Below are 24,056 nucleotides of genomic sequence, written 5' to 3'. Positions count from 1 at the left end.
CGAGGTTGAGACAGAGGTTTTTGAGTTAATTCAAATTCAAAATTCTTTATTCAATTTGGGATGATATACATCACTTATTGACGTCAAAAAATTACTTAAACTAAGTCTACTGCCGAAATCCAAAGCGCAGGTGAAGAAGAAGCGGCGCAACAAACTTCAACGCAGCCTTTTCTCCAAGGACGTCAATTAACAAATATAGGTATTATACATAGTTATTGCTATATCTATACAATTGTTTTCTATAAACCGAACACAATATAAACTAAAAGAACGCGACGCCATTTATGTGAGTCTTTATTATTTTTGAAGATAGGTTCGATAAAAGTTCGGCACGCGTCACGGGAAATGGGATGGAGTACGCACGTTGCGGGAAACGACATGGGACGGATTTGCAGGAAACGGGACAGGGCAAGTTTTGGAACGAGACACGTAGCGGAAATCGTAGCGGGGAACGAAACGAACTAAAGATGACGAAAAATACGAATTGAGTTATAGTAAAAGGAATAACTGAAATTTTACATAAGGGGGTAAGCGTTTGTGAGTTTGTAAGTTTGAGGCGGGTAATCTCCGAAACTACCGAACCGATTTAAAAAATTTCACAATTATAGAGGTACATTATCCAAGATGCTATATGCTATATTTTATCTCAAAATTCCCACGGGAGCGAAGCCCATGGCAACATCTAGTATCTATATAAAAGAAGACACTGAATGACTGACTGACATATCAGCGCACAGCAAACCGCTGGATTTAGAAACTTCAAATCTAGTACGTAGCTTCCTTATGTGGTATAGGGATGCACTAAGAAAGGATTTTTCAAAATTCATCCTCTAAGGGTGTTCAAAGTTTGTATGGGGAAACCAGATTACTTAAACAGTCTAAATATTTAACCGAAGGGTAAATCATGCGGGCGAAGCCGCGGGCAAAAGCTAGTCTCTATAAAATTTTCTTCGTTCGCCACAATTTTTATTATCAACCTATTACGCGGAGGATGTGTGCGTGTTTTGGACGATTAGACATGCAACTGTTGAAAATTGTGCTAACCTCAATATATAGTTTAGTGCATAGGTACCAACCTTGTAAGAGTGCTTGTGCTTAGTGATTTAGAATCCTAAGTTTCACCGATTATGTGACGTTTTTTTTTAACATAATCGATGAAGGAATTTTAGTTCTGGCAGAAGGGTCAAACCCAAGAAGTGCTGGCTTGATGTCGTCAAGGATGATATGCGTGACAATGGTCCGACAACTAGGGGTGCCGACGACCGTGCGACGTGGAGACGAATTTGTAGGAAAGCGAACCCTGGGCTCCGACGTTCTGCAGCTCAGAAAGAAACAGAAAAATCGCTCATATGTGAGAGGCATACTTTTAGGGCTAACTCAATCAGTGTGATTTGTTCATATATGTATGTATATTTATCCTAACTAATATTATAAATGCGAAAGTAAGTTTGTTTGTTACGTCTTCACGCTCTATGTACTACTAACAATCTTCTTGAAATATTTGCATACGTGTAGGGAAGGACATAAATACCTTTCATCTCGAAAAAATAACTGTTCCTATGGGAAATTGACGCAGGCGAAGTAAACAGCTAGTGATATAAACAGGCTATTATACATCAAATTTTCACTGCAACAATGTTGAAAGCAATAAAATAATTACATTAAGATTATAACTTGTAATACTCAATTCTCGAATACAATTTGTAAATTGTTCCGAGATGATATAATGATCGGATGTGAGCCGCGGCAGCCCTGACTTCTCCGAAACTGTGCGGCCCTGACACGGTCAGTTCGGTTGCCCTGATAAATGAATGAATGAATAATTTATTTATTTGAGTAACCATGACTCATATTTGTTTGTAACACTTATAATATACCTATGGTTAGTAAATCTATACATGTAATACAACAGTAGAAAAAAAATCATCTACATTGAATAAATTTACATAAAAATAAAGTAAGAATTTGAATAAAAATTCTGTCTGTTTGTCTGTCTGTTTGTACACGCTAATCTTCAGTACTACTGGACGTCTTTGAATGAAACTGTTTTGTTATATAGCTATTAAGCCTGGACAACATATAGGGTATAAATTATTTAGAAAACTGGAACACGTGATGGAGAACAACGATGGTGCAGCTGAACTATAGGGAATATAGAAATGACGCCCTAACAAAAGTGGTTCAGCCTGATGATTTTCACAAAAATCGAAGATCTGGAACACCTGAAGAAGAGTCACAACAGTTCAGCTAAACTATAGAAAGTATACTTTTTCAGTCTGATGAGCATCTTCTGTATGTATAGGTATCGTTACGTATGTCTGTACAATTAAATTTCTCTAATAAATTTGACTCCTTACCAAAAATTGTTCGGCTACGTGAACGACGTGAACGGAGTCGCAGGAATCAGCTAGTATCATAATAAAAAATAAATTCAACATAATAATAATAATTCCAGTTTAAGCAATGTAATTGTTTATTAATTTAAATTGGAATTATTAATTATTATTTCATAAACGAAACCCTAAATAAAAAAAAATTGTATATCGACACTCACAATATATTTCTTAAGACATTTTATTATTTTGCAGATTAATCTTCAGTTTATATACTCTTCTTCCCTTTTCCTTTCCTTTGATTGACTTTTACAATTTGCACGGTAGGAGAAAAATCCTTCATTCTCAAACTAGTGCAGGTTTGAGATTGAAGGATTACATTTACATTACATTAGGAGAAACCTAATGTATAGATAACAGATGTGAAACAAAAAATAACGTTATAATTATAATTGTTACAGTGATGTCAAAGTTCGCCGTGCGCGTCGACGCAGCGGTGTCCGCACTGGGCGGCGGCGCAGGCGCAGGCCTCGATGAGAACGACTTCATAGACGCGTCCAGATTGGTCTACGACGCGGTCAGGGAGATCCGACGCGCTGTGCTGATGAACAGGGTGAGTGCAAGAGAGGGACGGAAGAAAAAAGGAAGGAGCAAAAATTTCAATCAATTCAATGAAAAAAATAATGTCTCGATCGGAAAGAAGTTAATGGCTCATTATTGAAAATTTATGTCCTATATTTAATATGTCATAAATCAATTAAAAATAATTGAAAAGTTATACCTATTGTATATAAAATGAATGAATAAAATATATGTTTCTGACAAGTGGAGCAGAAAACGTAGAAAAGCGGACCTTGGGCTCCGACGCTCTATGGCGGCTGAGGAAATCTGTACACTGGTTGATTATCAACTTGTGACTCCATTAATGATTCCAAGAAAGTTGTTGTGTGTGTTTCACTACCCTCAGCCATGAGGAATATGACTATGAAGAAGAATTTTCAATTGCCACTATTGTTAAACTCCATTTAAAAAGGCATTTTTTTTTTTAAATAAATAAATCTATATTAGAACAGATTGAGCTAGCCCCAAAGTACGTTCGAGACTTGTGTCATGGGATACTAACTCAACGATACTATATTCTTTAACAAATACATATATAGATAAACATCCAAGACCCGGGCCAATCAGAAAAATATCATTTTCCATCATGACCCGACCGGGAATCGAACCCGTCCCGGGTCCCGTCCTCTCGGTTCAGTGGCAAGGACTTTACCATTGCGCCACCGAGGTCGTCAATTATTGATGAGTTTATTAAAACAAATACATTTATATAATTAGGACGAAGAGGAATTGGATCCAGAGGACGTTGAGCTTGACGAGCACTACACGCTGGAGACGCGCAGCAAATGTAACTCTATCTCGCTCACTCCTAGAGCATGTGTTTGTCCCGCTCTCACATGTTGTCTCATTTGTGTTTCATGTGTTACGTTTTTGTGGTGTTGCGATTCGATGATCAATTTAAGGATTTTTAAAAAGGTTACATGATAAATAAATATAAATATATTAGGACAAATCACACAGTTTGAGTTAGCCCCAAAGTAAATTACTATACTAACTCAACGATACTATTATAACAAATACATATATAAACATCCATGACACGGATCAATCCGAAAAAGATCATTTTCTATCATGACCCGACCGGGGATTGAACCCGGGACCTCTCGGTTCAGTGGCAAGAACTTTACCACTGCGCCACCGAGGTCGTCCTCTATATATGCTAGTTTCCAGTACGAGTAACAGAGATAAAACATACAGGTTGTTGACAGGTTTTTCCGATTAACTTGAAATATAGTATAGTATATATTTTTTTCTTAAATATAAAATGATCAATGAATCGAACTTTTATTCATTTTTTTTTTAGGTTTTTTTTGTGTGTTTCATGTTAATATCCGTCGTGCATGACCCCATGTAATTTGGCTCAGTATTGATGTTTTAACCTTTCATTTAAAACATACTATAATATCCATCATCGTAGCGCTACTCGATTTGGCTCAAATGTAATCATTGAAAATTGAACTTTCCCATTTGTAATTTTATTATATATGGACTAGCGATCCACCCGGGATCTGCGCTGGTGTTTTAAACATAAAGTTGGCTGTTCAATGATTCCCATTGGCCAAATCGAAGTCGATCCCACGGCCACCCATCCTGTGACGTGCATGCTTATCATCGCATGTATATGTTGCATGTCCAGACCTCGGACGATCTAGACACGGACACCGAATTCGAACCTGTAGAAGATATGACCATGGAGACGAGGAGCCGATGTGAGTACTATACCACTAGGGTACTGTGTGCAGGGTAATTTTTTATGGAATACTAGCTTTTGCCCACGGCTTCGCCCGCGAGAGTTATTCTACGAAAGCGGAACACAAACGTTAACCCCCCATTATAGTAAATTGGGAGTTGATTAAAAAATATCTACCCTATGTTGGAACGGGAGTCTTTAACTATATGTATACCAAATTTCATCAAAATCGATCCAGCAGTTTAGCCGTGAAAGTATTTTGTATTTTTTTGACATCGGTATTTCTTAGATACCTACTCTTGGGCGGCTACCATGAAACATAAAACACGTAGCACGTAATTGCGTCCAAACGTTCTCCCTTTTTTTTTACACGATGCGTACACGTTATGGGAAAAAGAGACAGCATGCGGACGTTAGTCACGTGTTTTTACGTTTCGTGGTAGGCCCTGTGTCATTATACGCTCACACAATTCGTGCAGTGTAAAAAATTGTCCTGTATAGTTCTAAGTACACCCCAATGACACGATTTTTTTCCATTTTTCTTTCGCGTCTACTGGAAGAAGATAAAAAGAAGTTAAAACAAATAATACAATTCGATATGGAATATCTTGAATATAAAGAAGAATATATAGTAATGTTGTGTGTTTGTCTGTTTCCAGCGAGCGCGCACACCGGCGAGCACGGGGTCGATGAGTACCCTGATATCAGTGGCATCACTAACGCTAGGGTGAGTCATTACTACAATTATCCCGTCGAAACATAACTAGTACTGTAAGTTTCAGATGACACATAACTGCACACTAGCGCCACCAACACAGTTTTACCAATTCCATTTGTTTATTGGCGTAAACTAAAAAAAAAACTCTTTCCAAATTATTGCACACTAGACAAAGGAATTGACTGCAAAATATTACAGTTTTCCATTACACGATGTAGACAGTGTACTAAACCGAATACGGTGGCCACAAAAATCTTCATAGTAGACTGTGACCACATTGTGTAATGGAAAACTGTAATATTTGTTTATTTTTATTTATTTATTTATTGGTGCACACAACAGTTTGCAACTTATACATTCTAATGGTGAAAAAAAAAAGAATCAAGATTGTACAATATCTGGTTCTAACACCAAAAGTTATTCTAACAAGAAAACATGGGTATGACAGTATATATATATATATATATATATAGTAATGATGATAAAGCGACGAAATGCCAAAAGAAGAAAATTCCCATCCCATCATGTCCCAGTGCTGGGGAAAAGCCTGGGACTCTCGTTACCATCCATTTTTTGTCGAAATTTCTAAGTTCATTCGACCGTCTCGTCCTAGACGAGATATGTCTCATTTTCCGTGTCCGTCAGTGGATATACAAGCGATAGGAATTTGATAAACATAAAATACTTAATATTGATACATATATGTGGCTTTTCAAGCGTTTAGGTACCATTTGGGGGTATTGAGTCAAGACTGTACATATTGAAATTGTTGGTTGATCATAAGTAAATGAGAAAAAAATATACATAAATTTATATTTAAAAAATGGTAAGCCCTTCTGGCATAATAGGGACCAACACTGTTTGAATGAGTTTCTTTCGGCATTTCTTCTCAGCAGTGGTCGTTCCGAAATGCTAGTAGTTCGTAGCTTTGGTAAATTTAGAATATGACGTGAAAAATTGCCTGTGAAAGCCTAATTTCTGAATAAATGATTTGATTTTGATTAATAAAAAAAAACAATTAACTTTCATTTATTGAAAAAAATAATTCAACATTTCACACTTCCAAAAATCAAATTGTTGGGAAAAACACATTGAAAGTTTATCTTGTAATAGAGTTCTAGTTACTAAACATAAAATTGCAATTTTCTCACGTCGTGTACATGATTTAGTGACCTTTATTGTATGAAGCGGTGGTGGTGTAATGGTTAAGACGCCCACCTGTGGATCGAAAGGTCCCAGGTTCGAATCCCACTCGTGCCACATGAGTTTGTATACCAATCTGACTCATGTATAGTATAGTTTTCATCGCCCACCACTTGCTTCCGGTGAAGGAAAACATCGTAAGGAAACCTGCACACCGTTTGATTATTAACTTGTGTGTGAAATGGAGAAGGCAATGGCGAACCACTCCATTAACAATACCAAGAAAGATGTTTTTCATTCCACGTAATGACCACGACCCTCAGCCATGAGGAATACGAGTATGAAGAAGATTGCATGAAAACGTAGCCCTTCGCATTTTGCATTAAAATCACAAAATGTCAATTTTCCAACATTCGTCACGAAATGTAATAATATCTCCGAAACTAGAATCCGTCCAGTGGTTAGGTACCCAATTGCTTGGAACGCCACATACAACATAACAACCAAAACCAACAGGAAGCAATGAGGAAAATGACAGAAGAGGACAAGCGCAAGATCCTGCAGCAGGTGGAGCTGTTCCGCCGCGAGAAGATGACCTTCGACAACGAGGTGGCCAAGTGGGACGACGCGGGCAATGACATCATCATGCTAGCCAAGCACATGTGTATGATCATGTTGGAAATGACAGACTTCACCAGGTGATTCCCCTTCCTTTTTCTCCTCTAGGCATCTGCATGACGATTAAAATTCTGTTTATATTTCATCTAAAATATATCAGGACAAATCACACAGATTGAGCTAGCCCCGAAGTAAGTTCGAGACTTGTGTTATGGGATACTAAACTCAACGATACTATATTGTATAACATATACATATATAAATGAACATCCAAGACCCAAGTCAATCTGAAAGGGATCATTTTCCACGTTGAGCTGACCGGGGATCGAACCCGGGACCGGGAAGAGACATGTATTGGTAGAGCAGTGGTAAAGTACTTGCTTCTGAATCGAGAGAAAAAATATCTTTTTCTGATTGGCCCGGGTCTTGGATGTTTACCTATATATGTATTTGTTATAGAATATAGTATCGTTGAGTTAGTATCCCATAACACAAGTCTCGAACTTACTTTGGGGCTAGCTCAATCTGTGTGATTTGTCCTAATATATTTATTTAATACTTTATTGTATCCACAAAGTTGATATGGTGTTTTATCCTTAAATATTATAAAAAAAGTTTATCTTTTAGACGAATTAAAAAAACTCGACTTTCAATATTCATTTCGCTACAACTTTTGAACGGCTGAACCGATTTTGATCAAACATATCTAAGAAGCACCGCATAAAAATAAAATAATCCAAATCGGTTCACCCGTTGATGAGCTTCAGTACCACGTACACAGATAGACAGACTTTTGCAAAATCAAATCAAAATCTAATAATTTATTCAGGAATTAGGCCTTCACAGGCACTTTTTCACGTCATATTGTAAATTGAATGATATTCACCAAAGCTACAAACTACTAGCATTTCGGTACGACCGCTGCTGAGAAGAAATGCCGAAAGAAACTCATTTGAACAGTGTTGGTCCCTATTATGCTACCATTTTTGAAATATAAATTCTTGCATTTATAATATTAATATTGTATACCTTTATTATATCAGAGGCCGCGGTCCTTTGAAGACCACGATGGACGTTATCAACGCGGCCAAGAAGATATCCGAAGCCGGCACCAAGCTCGATAAGCTGACCAGGGAGATCGCTGAACAGGTTATAAGACTTCTCTATCGATATTATTCCTTACTAGCTGCGCCCCCGTGGGAAGTTCGGGTTAAAAAGTACCCTGTGTGTTATTCCAGGTTATATTCTACCAAAGTGTACCAAATTTCATAACAATCCGTCCAGTAGATTTTGCGTGAAAGAGTAACAAACATACATCCTCACAAACTGACTGACATGACTGAAACGAAAACAAAGTTATGTATGTATAATAATTATAATATTTGTATGTATTTTATTTTTTAATTTAAATTTCCGTTTTTATTTTTTTTGTATTTTATGCACACGCCAGTCTGCCTCTATGCACCACATCTCCTCTCGCGGCTCTACTGGAAGAGATTTCATTTGAAATAAGTAGCATCCTTGTATTCATTTTTATAATGTATTTCATATTTTAAAGTATTTTTTTGTGTACATAAATTGATAAATAAATCAAATTTGAAACAGTGCCCAGAATCGTCGACGAAGCAGGACCTCCTCGCGTATCTGCAGCGTATCGCGCTGTACTGCCACCAGATACAGATCACCAGCAAGGTGAAGGCGGACGTGCAGAACATATCCGGGGAGCTTATTGTCAGCGGGGTGAGTTTATTACATGTAGGAGCTAAAATATAAAAAATTGCGTAATAAATGAGACTTTCAGTCGCAGGTTTTATGGGGCGGGGGGTTTGGTAATGAATGGGTGAGGCTTACAGTCTTCAGTATTACTTTAAATACAACAACTGCCAAAAGGAATTCACAATGAAAGTAAATAAAATTCCGATTCACGAAGTCCGTTCAGCCAATACGAATGGGAGAGAGAAATTTAATTTATTGATGTAATTTTTTTTAGAAATCACATCAGCTACATCGTTGACAATATGGAGGTCAGCTCGTAGGATTTGTGCCAGCGAAAACAGAACACCCGGCATGGCAAACTTTGTACTCAAATTATAGACAGTGACTAAATTATGAAGTATAAAATTATTGCCTTTCAAACAGGATTTTAATTGTTTACAAAGAATTTGTCTTTAACGACTGTAAACTCCACCCAAACGTTAATGTAGTTCCACCATTGGAATGTCCGAAACAATCTTACAAACTGAATTTCTGCATCTATCATTAGCTGGACAGCGCGACTTCTCTCATCCAAGCGGCCAAAAACCTGATGAATGCTGTCGTCCTCACCGTTAAGGCTTCCTACGTGGCCTCCACAAAATATACCAGACAGGGGACTATCGCTGTGAGTATATCAATAACTTTATTCGTCAAAATAAAACATATTTTGTGGGTGAAGGTAAAAAACATCGTGAGGAAACCTGCACTCCGGTTGATTATCAACGTGTGTGTGTGTGTGAAATGGAGAAGGCAATGACGAACCACTCCATTAATAGTGCCAAGAAAGTTGTGTGTGTTTCATTTCATATAACGACCACGACCCTCAGCCATGAGGAGTACGACTATGAAAAAGAAAACATAATAATAAACGAATTTAATGATATAAATATAAACAAATAGCTAATTTTGAAATTGTATTATTAAAAAATGCATGGCATTGATTGAGCTTGCGAAATGCATTGCAGAAAGGCGTGTCGACCGCTGGGGCCGCGCTGTCGTCGTAATTTTTCAAATTTCGACAAAGACAGGAATTACTTTTACTATCTGTATATAAAATAATTAATCTGTACTGTGGTAATGTCAATTTTATGAATGATTGATTTTGGAAATTATACCTTCTTCAGGAAAATTGACGGGTCGTAATGACAGCCCGGCCGCAGCGGTCGAAACGCACTAAGATCCACCCAATATTAAGTGGCGTATCTATCATTCAAATTAAATGTATTTATTTGCTATATTAGGTAAGTATTTACTTAAATAGGGTAGGTAAAATTAACAGCTATATGTATTCCAAATTTCATCAAAATCGGCCTCGCAGTTCAGTTTGACAGACAGACATTTGCATTTAGTACAATATTAGCACAACCGATCGACTTATTTACTTGGTTCACAAAGACGAATTTTGAACGGGGCAAGTGTGGGGGTTGAGGGTTGCGGGGCGGGGCTAATTCAAGGGGTGAAACTTTTGGAAAATAAAATTTGGATTGGAAAATATATATTTTGTGACAACCCTGACAGCATTTTCGACTCTGGTGGCTGCTTCGCCTTTAGCAAGGATTTTAATAATTGTATGAATCTCACTAAGATGAATGCAAATGGCTGGTCTCTGAACCTATCCCGTTAGATGGCGTTGCTTACAACATTTTCAGTTATTAATTTATTTCTTGCAAATTGCATACTGATAGGCCGTCTTTTGAGCTGCGAGCGGCAAACATTTAGTTATTTTAAGGCCTATTACTAATTATTCGCCGCGAACTGAGACCTCGCGAACACAATACAGTTTTACAAAATGGTGAATATTTAAAAAACTACTGAACCAATTTTGATTACCCCACGAACTTAAGAATTCTATTGACAGATTCTACATACCGTTTAAATTTCATCATAATCAGACCGACGGTTCGAAAGTTATCGCATTACAAACATACGTACATACAAAAAATATACTTTTGCCCCAAATTGATTTGTAGACCTCGCTCGCTCGGTCAATAATAATTAAGTCAACATAACTACGATATTATAACAGTTCACTGTAAGGGGGAACAGCCGCCAGCGTTGACGATACGCTCAGGGTTGTCACAGAAATGTGAAACACGTGTTTCTGAATCTGTGTTTTTACTTTCATTTACCAAAAGTTCCAGCCCTTATTACGTAGATACGCCACGCCACAATATTTTTTGGCATACAGAATATAACATATTATTTAATATGAGATATTATTTAATTTTTTATTATATTAAATCGATGCGCTGTTTCGCTTCCTGAAGAACTACGTAAGTTGTTAGAACCGTTCTATTTGTATAAGACATATTTTCACAGCTTTGATTGTTTGAATAATGCATGCCTAAAAGTTTAGATTGCGGCCTTTTTTTACGGTTACGACAAGGTTCAAGGTCGTCTGCCTGGCGTCTAACCACTTTGAGAATGTCATTATTTAAATGGATTTCTCATACACATGCTTTTAAACTTATTTTTGACAAGAATAATGAGATGAAAAATTTCTGGAATCGAGCGGGAATTGAACCCGCGCCCCTGTCTATCTGGGACAGTGCTCTTGACCACTGAGCTATCGAGACCGTGCCAGTGCGGCTGAATCAATTCATCTCTCATTATTGCCTTGTCAGCTGTCACGATTGTGTCTTCCTCAGTCGCCGGTCGTATTCTAGGATCGAACCACACGTTGCAGTTTAATAGTATTCTCTCAGTTTCTCTTACACTCGCGTGTCGGGATTACATCTAGTTTTAATACAAAATTTTTAACAATTTCTGATGTACCTACGTTTTTTTTTTTTGTTCGACTCTGTCAGTCTTTTTATCTATTTCGTCCATGCTAATACAAATGGAAAAATGAGCTGTCCTTTTCTTTCTGTAATAAACATATCCAGTATCCTGTTTTGTGCGAGTAAAATATTTTTAACGTCAAGCCTCTTTGTAGATGCTAATGTTACCTATTAGCTGTTAAAGCATATATCCCTTAGTCGCCTCGTACGACATCCACGTGAGGATTTGGAGTGGTCTTGTTTTAGAACGGGAACTCGCGACACGGTTTCATAACGCAATTTGACACGTGTTCTAAGTTTATAACAACATTCCGAACGCGTCAGAGTGGTATTTATTGTCAGTTTTGTTTTCCGATCTACAGGACGATTGGAAATTTATCTATATATATTTGTTAGAATTCATCTTAAATTTTAAGTTTTTACATCAGTTTTCTATTATATTCTCATTATTAAGTAGATTTGCATGTTTTTTAACTTGAACAAATCACGCGCTTACATTGTGTGTTTATATATATTTTTATTCAAAAGTAATGTTCACTGAAGGGTCGTACAGGTCTACCACTTTTATAAGTTACACCGACGTACCTGCGCAGAAGTCTAATTTTTGTACGGCGCGAAAATATTTTAGCTAATCAGAGCGCGCCATGTTTGTTTACCCGCGCACGCGCCACGTCTGCACGTCTGTACGCACGAATCATTGTCGCATCAATCATTTTTTTGACGTGACAACGTCTTAAATTAGGTTGCGGCTGGGAGTCACTTATGAAAAAGTGTAACGCCCGGTAACGTTACGATGAGTCACCGAACGAGAGAGAGGCCCGCCGAATGCCTTGCGTCTCTCTCCCACTCAACTATGATCGGTCTGCCGCGCGCGTAAAAAGACGTTGTCACGTAAAATCTTCGCCCGTAAAACCGACTTTACAGGCAACCATTTTTTTTTTTGGATTTTAAGACTTATGTCCTAGTAATATGGTCGTTATTTTATTGAGTTTGTATTCGGTTTGATTCGGCGGTGGGACGCGCTATTCTGCGCCGTCGAATATTGCCGATGAACTTATAAACGTGGTAGTACTGTAATAGGGTAAATGACAAGGTCAGAAATTGTAAAATGTATGCTTTAGACAAAATAGACATAAATGGGTATTGGTTACACATGTCATACATGCTTTTAACCTATTTTTTGAAAATAATAATAAGATTTAAAAAATCTGAAACCGAGCGGGAATTGAACCCGCGCCCCTGTCTATCCGGGCCAGTGCTCTTGACCTCTGAGCTATAGAGACCGTGCCGAACTGGCTGAATTTTCAATTATAATTCATCATTGTGATAATTCATAGACCGTAACAATGCTGCTAGATCGAAATGAGACGCAGCGAACCAATCACATCGCGCCATTGTGACGCGACGACAACCACACTGCAATGTGATTGGTTCGCTGCGTCTCACTTCGAATAGATTCCAATGCAATCCAGTACTAATACGTGTACAGACGTTTTAGCTCAGGCTGTTTATTTTGGGGCCATTTTTTATCGCATAAACTATTTTGTCCTATTGTTCTTTGGCATAATAGGTCTAAGGCGTAATTGATTTTTGGCATACGGGTAAATGCGGCGTAATTAACTTTTAGGTTGGGTCAGGTTAGTTATGGTTCAAATTGTTATGCGTAAGAACGTTATGCTTAAAAATCATTACGTCATAGTACAGTATGCTGTGTACATTATGGCTGTTATATTTTGTTTTGTGATACGAAGGGAACGTCAATTAAACACCAGCTCGTGGGATAGACTGACTTTATTCAATCTCCAAACTACCCACAACATTCCTACAATCCCCTTGTTTAAAAAATAATAAATTATTCTACATTCATTTATACTATTTCACATATCCTCTGTTTGAAAAAAAAATATATATATTATTAATTATATTATAAAAAATATATACAAAATATATATAAACAATTAATTTTGATATAAATAAGTATTACACATAAATATAAAAATTGTTTATGATTATATATATATATATATTTTTTCAAACATTCCTACAATGGCTTACATTTGTATGCTTATGAATAGAGATCCGTTTATTTCCCTAAATTCTCACCGTCCTCTGAACAGTCTCCGATCGTGGTGTGGCGCATGAAAGCGCCGGAGAAGAAGCCGCTGATCCGGCCGGAGAAACCGGAGGAGGTGCGCGCCAAGGTGCGCCGCGGGAGCCAGAAGAAGCAGCCCAGCCCCGTGCACGCGCTGGCCGAGTTCCAGAACCCGGCCGACAGCGTTTGAGGTTACACTTCAATCATCTACATACATATAATTATAACAGTAGAAAAAAAAGTACACTGTACATTGAATGTATTTACATAGAAATAAAATTAGGCGATAGAGAGAACTCTGTCTGTTTGTACACGCTAATCTTCGGGACTACTGGACGGATTTGAATGAAACTTTTTTGTTATATAGCTATTAAGCCTGGACAACATATAGGGTATAAATGATTTTGAAAACTGGAACACCTGATGGAGAACAACGATGGTGCAGCTGAACTATAGGGAATATAGAAATGACGCTCTAACAAAAGTTGTTCAGCCTGATGAACATTTCCTGTTGATGTATAAAAATCAAAGATCTGGAACACCTGAAGAAGAGTCACAATGGTCCAGCTAAACTATAGGAAATATATATTTCAGTCGTATGAGCATCTTCTGTATAGGTATCGTTACGCTTTGCCTGTACAGTTAAATTTCTCTAATAATTTTGACTCCTTACCAAAAATTGTTTAGCAACGCGAACGAAGTCGCGGGCATCAGCTTGGCTATATATTTAAAAAACAAGCGTTTTTTCTAATCAACGCCCAGCCTGGACCATCGAAGCTATAAACGCGAAATTTGGGCAGTAGCTTTAGGTCATTACGTAGTGCTCAGATAAGAAAATAATTTTCAAAATTCGACCCCTAAAGGTGTAAAAATTGGGGGTAAAGTTTGATAAAAAATAATGAAAATATTTACTGATCTACTTGAAACTTGGCACAAATGCTATGCAATAAAAAATAATGAAACCCGTGTTTCAGGATTTCTTAAAATTTGACCTTTAGGGCAGTTCAATGAGTGTGAAAAGAAATAACGAAGTACAGAGAATAACATAGGATACTTTTTGTCCCAGAAAAAATTATGTTCCCGTGGGAAATTTACGCAGACGAAGCAGCTGGCCAAAGCTAGGTATAAAAGCGAAAGTATGTTTGTTTGTTACCTCTCCACGCTCTATCTACTCAACCAATCTTCTTGAAATTGTGCACACATGTAGTTTGAAGTACGGAGAAGGACGTAGGGTAACTTTCATCCGGGAAAAATAACAAAAATATTTTTGTTTTTCAGGTGCGGACCGTCAACATATTTATTTCGAAAAACACGCGTAGATTTAAGTTATATGGATGTGATTTATCAATTTGGTGGCTCATTTGCTTGTATTATCATTCTACTCATATTATAAATGCGAAAGTTTTTGAGGATGTGTGTGTGTATGTTCGTTACTCTCACGCAAAATCTACTGGACGGTTTGTTATGTAATTTGGTACACGGGTAGAATAACCTGGAATAACATATGAGGTACTTTCTATCCGGAAATTCCCATCGGAGCGAAGCCCCGGGGCGCAATTAGTTATTAATAATTACATATTATATAGTCCCTTTGTGTCGGCAAATTAAGGTTTTTTTTGTTCGTATATTTTTTCTATACTTATTTTTATTATAATTTAGAATGAATGAGGACATTATTTGCCAAAATTGTGATTATTTGAATTTTATGAAAAAATCTATCACTTTATCTCTTCCCGGATAGACAGTCAGATGTCGCGAAACTCAAGGTCACACAGAGAAACAATAAATAATATACAAAAAACTCAAAGTTATGCTAATGTTTTGTCACTATCGTACTTTATAATATTTGACATTGATAGAAAGAGACAAAACATACTACAGCTTGCAGCGTGTTTTCATTTTTTTGTGAATATACCGTGACTTTATACGCGTCTGTTGATAAATAGCGTGAACGTTTAAATTGCGCTCCATTTAATGCCGGCTACGATCGTCGAACTCGGACACACGCCGACGCGAGTGCGTGAACATTAGCAATGTATACCGAATCCGCTAAAGTTGATCGTTTTATTTGCCGATAAGAGTGTAGCCGGCGTACAATTAAAATTATCTGTATGTAATATTATGATTCGAGTTTTTTTCGACTCTCTCCATAACATGTTTTGTGGATTACATTGTATTTTTATAATATTCATTTTTTGATTGTTTTTTTTTAATATATCGCGACTTGTAATCTTAGAAATCTATTTATAAAAATATAGTTCATAAGAATTTTGACATTTGTTTGTATAGAACAATAATGCAGCCAAATTTTAATATAGATATTTAGACGTTTTTTATTAATAATAAAAAAAATTACTATATACAACTTAAACATTCACATAATCAATAAGTATTGATAACTTTTCTAGAATATAAAAAAAAAACGTATATTCTCAATAGTAACATTTTCAAGTTTTTCCTGAAGATTACGGTCTATTTATTGACACAAGTCCCATCGATTTAGGTGCAGCTCAAAATTGCTACGAATATTATGTAGTTTTAATATTTAAAATTGTATTAGAATATAGTTTAAGAAGTATAAGATGCAAACAACTGTGGGACACGTAAAAAGATATTTTGTTATTTTTACACTTGGGCTGTAAACGTATAACCAAATTACATTTGTACTTAAAAAAATCATATTTGTTTTGAAAATGACCACGATTCATGAACGCCAAAAAACATTTTTTTCAGGAAACATTGATTTTGCATTAAGACATTTTAATAAACAAAGTTTAGTAAATAAACATTTTTACGAATTGCATAGTGGTTTGAATCAATTTTATATTATTGGCCGAAATTATTTTTGTTCAGTTTGAACTATAATTTTATATATTATAATTTTGTGACTTTCTTCGAAAATATTGCTACGAAGACATATTTTATATTCAAAATTAAAAAAAAAAAACAAATATTGCTTGTTTTTATGAAAAAATAAGGTCTTTAACGGAAAAATCTTTTAAATACATACAACATATAACACTATATAATATACACATAAAATCCAATTTTTTTTTAATAGCTCTTAATGATATGTTCCTTATTTGTCTATTCTGACCTAATTAACATCTTATTTCGAACTGCATAAGGTTCACTATTATCTTTTATGTATATGTTCAGTTTTGCTAGAACAAAAAAGCTAAAATAATATCGATCAATAATTATGATATAGCAATATACAAATAAGTATTACTATTAGTTATAAAGAATTAAAATGTATAACCACGATTGAAAATAGATTTATTATTTTTTAAAATATTATGTATGATGTCCTGTAGTACGATGGCTTTTTGTTTTAATGCAATTTATATTGTCGAAAAAGATGTTGTAAACTTTTAAAAATTGTTTTGCCCGTTGTTCTAAATTGCAAGTTTTATACGGAATTTTAATGAAAATGTAATTTTAAATATTTTTTCACGCCAAATTCATTGCAAACTCGCCGCTATGCTTGATGTGCTGTTGACTGTACTTGTTCTTTTCGAGTGTGTTATCGCCATATTGTTGGTGTCAGATTTAAGTCGCCTAAAGCTGTCTGACATGACTTACGACAACCTACCTACTTAATAGTGGCGGCACATACACACTAGTGAACTTAAACTGTCCACCAGTGTGCAGGTTTCCTCACGATGTTTCCCTTCACCGGAAGCAAGTGGTGGACGATGAAAACAATTATTATGTTCTGATACATGAGTTACATTGGTATACAAATACAAACTCGTGTGGCACGAGAAGGATTCAAACATTTCGATCACGGGCGGTCTTAACCACTGGACCAACACAGTTTCTAATTTATACTAAAAATACACGTCTTATATTAAATAATATTCATACTCTTCTAAGGTGCGTGTGTACTGTAGGACATCATTTTAAAATGACATTAAAATTGTGTTTATTTATTATAATATTTTCCCAATTTTTTTATTTTTTATTTATAATAAAATATACAGTAAGTTTTGTGTTAAGATTTCTACTTTAAGATGAAACTATATCAGAAAATAGTTTGGTTTTGTACCACTAATTATAATAATGTAACGTTTATATCCGCTGTATTTGTAGTTTTCCAGTTTTCTACCAAACATTTTGAACCTTAGTTTTAAATAATAAAGATATAAGACTCATATTAAGTTTTATTTTTTTTCAAATGTCTACTATAATCTGTCAAGAAAGTGAAGGAGACTGTTTTTTACAACTACGTCTTTTTCCCATTGCAACACAAATTATAATAGTCAAGATTGGTTGATAGAACGGGTGCTGCCACACCTAACGATAAGATAAAATATATATACATATATATGTGTGATACGAGTGCTGATATATATATATATCAGCACTCGGTTCACATTCATAACCTGTCTTGATATACCTCTTGACTATGTACATTATGTACTTTTATTTATTATTAGGAAAAACATTGTAAGAAACAATAATGGTAAGCCAATCAGGCATGATAGGGACCAACCAACACTGAATGAGTTTCCTTCGGCATTTCTTCTCAGCAGCGGTCGTTCCGAAATGCCAGTAGTTTGTAGCTTGTGGGAAATAACTATAAATATAAAAAATTACGAGAAAAATTGCCTGTGATGAAGGTCTAATTTCTGAATGATTTTAATTTAGACATCCAACGTTGCCAGGCGACAGGAGACAGCGCCCTCATTTGATTTTTTTCGCTGACTGTACTGTACAGTCTGTACCCTAGCGAGACAGCAATATTGTGGATTACCATCCGAGCTGAATTTAGTGCCACAATATCAAAATTGATTTCAAATAATCTGTTTCTAAAATATCGATATATTTTTTTCGAGTTCTTTATTGACAATAAAAAAAATTGTCAATCATTTATATTCGTCAGTAGAGTTTGGACGAGTCCAAAAATGTTTCCTTCGAAAGCATTGTCATTATCATAGTATTTTCTTCGCTGGTGTTTATAATACAAGGGGCCTTTGAATAGTCACCAAAATAAAAATTTGTCATCTACCGTATTGAACGGGAATTGAACCCACGCCCCATGTAATCCGGGACAGTGCTCTGGGACACTCAGGGAACTTTAATAACAAGAATTGACCATACAAATTAAACAAACATGATTATTATGTACAAACTTTATTTCATATCAAACATAACACTATTTAACAATTGGTACACAAGAACATAACTACACAAATATACATTAAGATTTCCTTTATGAAGTCCCAGTATCCTGAGGTCCAATTCTCAAGCAATCGAAGTAAGGTGTAGTAAGTATGGTTTGAAGTTTTGGACCGTACAATTTAATTAATTTCTTCAATTATTTTATGAAGGTTTTTAAGTAAATTCACAATAGAAACAGCTAAATCCTAGATGCGTAGTGCGACTTCGCTATTTATCTCACTATTGAATCGATTCACAGTGAGACGCAGCTAACCAATCACAGTGCGTCATTGTGATGCAACGACAACCACGCCGCAATGTGATTGGTTCGCTGCGTCTCATTCGAATCGACCTCTGAAAAAGGAAAGCGGAATCGACTCGATAGTCAGAAGTGAAAAGCAATCCCATACTTCGTACTACTACCCTTGTAAAAAGAATATTGAGAAAATTGCTAAAATAACGTAGATTACGTGAGAAATAGACTTCTCAACAAAACAAAAAATTGGAAACTTCCGAAAACAACAATTTTCTTCTAGCAAACAATACTTAACTATAGCGATTAGAAAATCAATAATACTTATTTCATAACATAATTTAAATCATTATTTTAAGGCAATGAAGTAAGATTTTATATTTCATTTTTAAGAGGCACGTTACCGCCGTCATGACATTTTTATCAATTTAAATCTTTCAATTACCTACAAATGAACTTGGGGCAAAAATACATTTTTTCTATGTATGTATGTTTGTTTGTTTGAATTCTGGTCAAAATATGATGAAATTTTTAAGTTATTTCAATTTAAAAAAAAACACTGTAAAAACAACACGATAAATTTTCACATAAATGTTTTTTTGTGAAAATTTATCGTGTTCGCGGCAAACAACTAGTAAAAAAAAAAGAAATTGACAACAATGTTAAAGTAGTGTTAACAGTTTGTTTCAACTAAATTCAACAATTAGTACAGAAGATTGTTCATTATGTTGGGACTCGTAAGAAAAAAGGTCATCTAAATAACCAATATCAATTAAACTCTACCTAAAATCTTTTAAATCAACAAATTTTAGTTTTCTTACTTGCTTGCTCTTCCTCAACTTCCTCCAAATCCCTCTTCCTTGTGTTACTATCAACGTTCTCCTTCCCTTTCGTTTTCTTGCCTACTCCCTTACCTTTTTCCCCGTTTTTGGGGTAATACTCGTCAAGTTTGTGACTATTCTCCCCGGTCAATGGCTCGAGGATGATAGATTCATCTAATTCTTTATTCTTTGGTGGTTCCTCTTCTTCGTCTGATTCTATAATGTTGCGCTTCGGTTTGGATTTTGAAGATGTTGCTGTGGAGAATATAATTCAGTTTTTTTTTTATTAATTTTCACACAATCTTTACATTTTATAATAAAAAGGAAGTACATCTTTCTGTATGAATGTGATAAACTCGAAAACTAAATTACTTTTGGGGATGCCAGTGCGAGCACCATACCTTGATTGTCTTGTACTTTGTACTATTGAACAGAGTGCCAGTGAAGGTCTAATTTCTGAATGAATGCTTCGACTCACTTTATATATTTATTTATTACTATTTAGGAAGATTTACAGCTAAGTAACAAAAACACAGAAATAACAGTAGGAAACAGAGCCAATTAAAAGTCTCCACAGGTAACATACAAGTAAGAAATTGTGAAATCCAAGCAAAAGGACAGTGTCACAAGAAGATAATTAAGTAATCAATTAGCTCCTATCAAAAATCTACACTAATCAATCTAGATCAGAAAAATAATCATTGGCTAAGTCACACCGACTTTAGGGAACTTACCCGATTCTTCATCAGGATCAGGCTCAGGAGCCCTCCTGTCCGTCTCCTTATTTATAAAGAAGTTGGTGATTGGTTTCTGCCAATTTGGTGTCTCCCTCGGGCAGACTGGATTGCCTCCAGAGGAACTTTTTGATGACCTATCACTACTACCTGTATATGAGATAACTTTATTGTACAAAAAATGTGTAGGTACATTAAATTAATACAAGAAATATGTGTAAAACATATTTCTTCATTTGAATAGAATTTAAAAATTGAAAAATTACTTATTTACTCTCTCCCATTTTAAAATGTTTTCTTAAAATTTTGAAGGTTTGGCTATATCTAATATGCATATCTCTTTCTTATATGAGCATAATTGAATATATTATGGGTTCTACAGCTTTTTCTGTCACGGTTTGAAGTCTTAAACCACACAAGAAAAGCAAAGTATGGTCAAAAGTAAAAATGGATGATAATAATTACCAGAAGCCAATGAGCTGCTTGGAGCTGAAGCCACACTACAACGAGCTTTACTGCTTTTTCCTGATGCAACTAAAAAAATATGAAAAGTTGTGAAACCAAGCTCTTATATTTAGATTTTTCTGTCTTAAGAACCCTACACAGATTATTATTCAATAGGCACATGTACAACAGAATACTAAGATGTAACGTAGGTAAGGATTACCTTACCTACTCGAAGTACTCTTGATAGATATGAGAAACTTACCTTTTGCACCAACTGATGCTTTTGTTCTTGCCATGATTGCACGAATTTATTGCTTCAATTTTGTAGTATTATTTTTCTAATTGTAATAATTGACTGAAAATTTATTTAGAATTGAAAAAAAAAAAACCTACAATAAATAAATCAACCAAAATAAATCACAGAACAGAAAATCCCGCGAAAATGCGCGAAACTTTATCTGACATTTGATAGTTATAACAAGTCAAATAGACATTTGTCATATATTTTTTAATTCTCAAGCAATGACGTTGGCATAATCATGGTTACGGCGAACGATGGAGCCATATCACAAAAAATATGTGGAGTTTCTTTAGACGACGGTGACAAATCCAAGGATTTAGTAAGTACTTCGTACAACGGAGTACCTACTAATTCCATGGACAAATCATACTGAAAAATCCAATGAAACTCGAGTGAGGCTAAGATTTTCACACGAACAATAAGAACAAATATATTCAGATCAAGACTTTTATTACAAATTCTCTATCTTCAACATTCAACATTTTAACAAGGTAAGATCTTCGGAATCTTCTTCTTAGGTTTTGGTGGTTTGTCATCATTACAGTCCAGTTGTTGAGGTGGCTTGATATCGTCATATTCTGGTATTTTAGGTGGCTCGTTCTCATCACAATCAGGCTTGGGCGTAGGCGGCGTTGTAGGCTTGGACTTTTTGCCGCTGTCTCCAATGACGTCACAGTCTATGCAGACTGAGTTTGAAGGGTTGGTGCCTGTTGCTTGCTGGACTATAGCTGTATAATATTGCATGAAGTCAATTCTATGTTAATAAATCCGAAAGTTAGGATGAAAACGACCTCGATGACGCAGTGGCAACGTGCTTGCCTCTGAAGGTCTGAGGTCCCGGTTTTGATCCCCGGTCGGATCATGATAGAAAATTATCTTTTTCTGATTGGCCCGAGTTTTTAACATACATTTTTAGAGTTTTTAACATACAAGTATGTTTATCTATATATGTATATAGATTTATAACATATACATATATAGTATCGTTGAGTTAGTATCCCATAACACAAGTCTCGAACTTACTTTGGGGCTAGCTCAATCAAGTGTGATTTGTCCTGATAGATTTTATTTATTCTGCTGCTTTGTACGAGACAACTCGTCGTCTTTAGTATTCTATAGCTTTGCTTATCTTTTAAACATATTACTTACAAAATGGAATTAGTAGGTACCTACTAAAACAAAATTTAATTCAAATTCTGAATCTTGTAAAACAGATGGACAAAAATATTTGGATATTCTGTCTATTCTGTCCTGTATATTCTGTCCCTACCTAATATGTAATTATCTTGTATATTAGCAAAACGAAAGATGTAGAAAAGATTGTAAACATCGTGTTTACAATCTTTGCCTACGGTGCCAGGGAATATCGACGATCAATGTTAACGAGGGCTAGTGTTCTTACCCTACTACAATGGAAGAGTATTGTTTTTTAACCTATTTGCTGGTAGTGTATGGTATGGAACTAAATAAGGACTTACTAATATCTTCAGCAGTGGGGGCAGCTTGGCTGAAGAAGACCTGTAATCAATCAAAATAGAATGAAATCCCAGTTTTAAATATAAGCTTTGTAGGTAGATACCGAGTTGGCGTGTGGTTACACCCTAAAATAGGATCGACTACTTCACCCATATCCTCCCGTAGATTTCGCACGAGGCGACTAAGGAAAACATAGCCTTGGATAGCCAACAATAGCATTTCCGAAGAGGGTTGACGTCAGGCTGGCGGCCGGGTGCAAAGTCACTAACGAATCTTCAAAAATTGTTAGGTTTGTTTTTATAGGCTGACTTCGGGCTTCGTGACGTCACAACCTTAATGCAACCGAGAGTGGATAATGGAAAAAATACTTACCAAACACGTAACAATAAAAAACACCAAGTAGAGTTTCATTTTGTTTTTGTTTTTCTAAACGGAATGTGGCGAAATCTCGAATGGATGGTTACAGTTAATATTCCCGCCTTTTTATAGTGATCGAATCACCTACCTACGTCAGGAGACATGGTGACTAATTATAATTTCCACAGCTGTAGTCAACAATATTGATATGTTAATTTGTTAATAATACTTAATACTAGAGTTGCATTCTGGCGTTGCTCAAAGGTACAATAATCTATATTATCAGACCAAAAAGCAAACATACCTAAATTAGCGCCACGCCACCTCAATTTGCCATTTAGTCATTTAGTTATCTCTCAAATATACAAGGATGCAATTACACAAAGCAAAGAGGGAAATAAACGTCTCTATTTTCATCTAAATATTTGACAGATTATGTTAAAATAACGACGGAGGAGTATAACGAAATGAGATAGAAGATTTTCTTACAAAGTATCAGATTAGGCCTAGCACGTGATGAGAGACAAAAGAAGTCAGCGCTGTCCCGTTTCTTCTCATGTATTTCTAATACGCATATCTCTTTCTTGTTTGTATACGCGAAATGGAAGATATGACGGGCACTATAGCTTTTTCATTTTAAAGTTTCTTTGCTTTAGTTTTGCTAAAGTTGCTTTGATTATCTACATTAGAGTTGCCAGATTTGTTTGAAAGCGGTATTTTGAAACCTAATCAGTAAAAAGCGGCATTATTT

The 24,056-nt window shown here is 35.6% G+C and overlaps 2 protein-coding genes across 4 annotated transcripts in view; one reads left to right on the top strand and one right to left on the bottom strand.

Annotated features, from left to right (window-relative positions):
- Positions 1-17,907, top strand: part of alpha-Cat (alpha Catenin) — a 60,244-nt gene extending 42,337 nt beyond the window's left edge. For 2 of the 3 annotated variants that reach the window (XM_053766951.1, XM_053766950.1), the window contains exons 16-24: positions 2,795-2,946; positions 4,591-4,663; positions 5,304-5,371; positions 7,022-7,203; positions 8,167-8,272; positions 8,729-8,863; positions 9,387-9,503; positions 13,776-13,941; positions 15,029-17,907. In XM_053766951.1, coding sequence (XP_053622926.1) covers positions 2,795-2,946; positions 4,591-4,663; positions 5,304-5,371; positions 7,022-7,203; positions 8,167-8,272; positions 8,729-8,863; positions 9,387-9,503; positions 13,776-13,940 — 998 coding nt within the window. In that variant the 3' untranslated portion in view covers position 13,941; positions 15,029-17,907. Of the gene's footprint in view, positions 1-2,794; positions 2,947-3,671; positions 3,742-4,590; positions 4,664-5,303; positions 5,372-7,021; positions 7,204-8,166; positions 8,273-8,728; positions 8,864-9,386; positions 9,504-13,775; positions 13,942-15,028 lie in introns of all 3 variants that reach the window. The other variant, XM_064436915.1, reaches the window with a different exon arrangement.
- Positions 17,908-18,873: 966 nt separating this feature from the next.
- Positions 18,874-23,475, bottom strand: LOC128682322 (PCNA-associated factor-like). The gene is made up of 6 exons (XM_053766973.2): positions 23,321-23,475; positions 22,951-22,990; positions 21,434-22,200; positions 21,190-21,258; positions 20,725-20,874; positions 18,874-20,245 (listed from the first exon to the last, which is right to left on the bottom strand). Exons 3-6 carry the CDS (start codon positions 21,465-21,467, stop codon positions 19,968-19,970), a joined length of 531 nt encoding a protein of 176 aa, XP_053622948.1. The 5' UTR covers positions 21,468-22,200; positions 22,951-22,990; positions 23,321-23,475; the 3' UTR covers positions 18,874-19,967.
- Between the last annotated feature and the right edge of the window lie 581 nt (positions 23,476-24,056).

This window comes from Plodia interpunctella, chromosome 29 (genome assembly GCF_027563975.2).
Source record: "Plodia interpunctella isolate USDA-ARS_2022_Savannah chromosome 29, ilPloInte3.2, whole genome shotgun sequence".
In the NCBI taxonomy this organism is placed as follows: Eukaryota; Metazoa; Arthropoda; class Insecta; order Lepidoptera; family Pyralidae; genus Plodia; species Plodia interpunctella.
This window is presented reverse-complemented; position numbering and strand designations above follow the sequence as displayed.

Bases quoted from the DNA above. Each gene is read 5' to 3' on its own strand.
- LOC128682322 (XM_053766973.2), bottom strand. From the start codon at position 21,467: ATGGCAAGAACAAAAGCATCAGTTGGTGCAAAAG. The intron at 21,259-21,433 runs GTAAGTTTCTCA...ATATTTTTTTAG, and splicing joins AGCATCAGTTGGTGCAAAAG to TTGCATCAGGAAAAAGCAGT. The intron at 20,875-21,189 runs GTAATTATTATC...TCTCATATACAG, and splicing joins AAGCAGCTCATTGGCTTCTG to GTAGTAGTGATAGGTCATCA.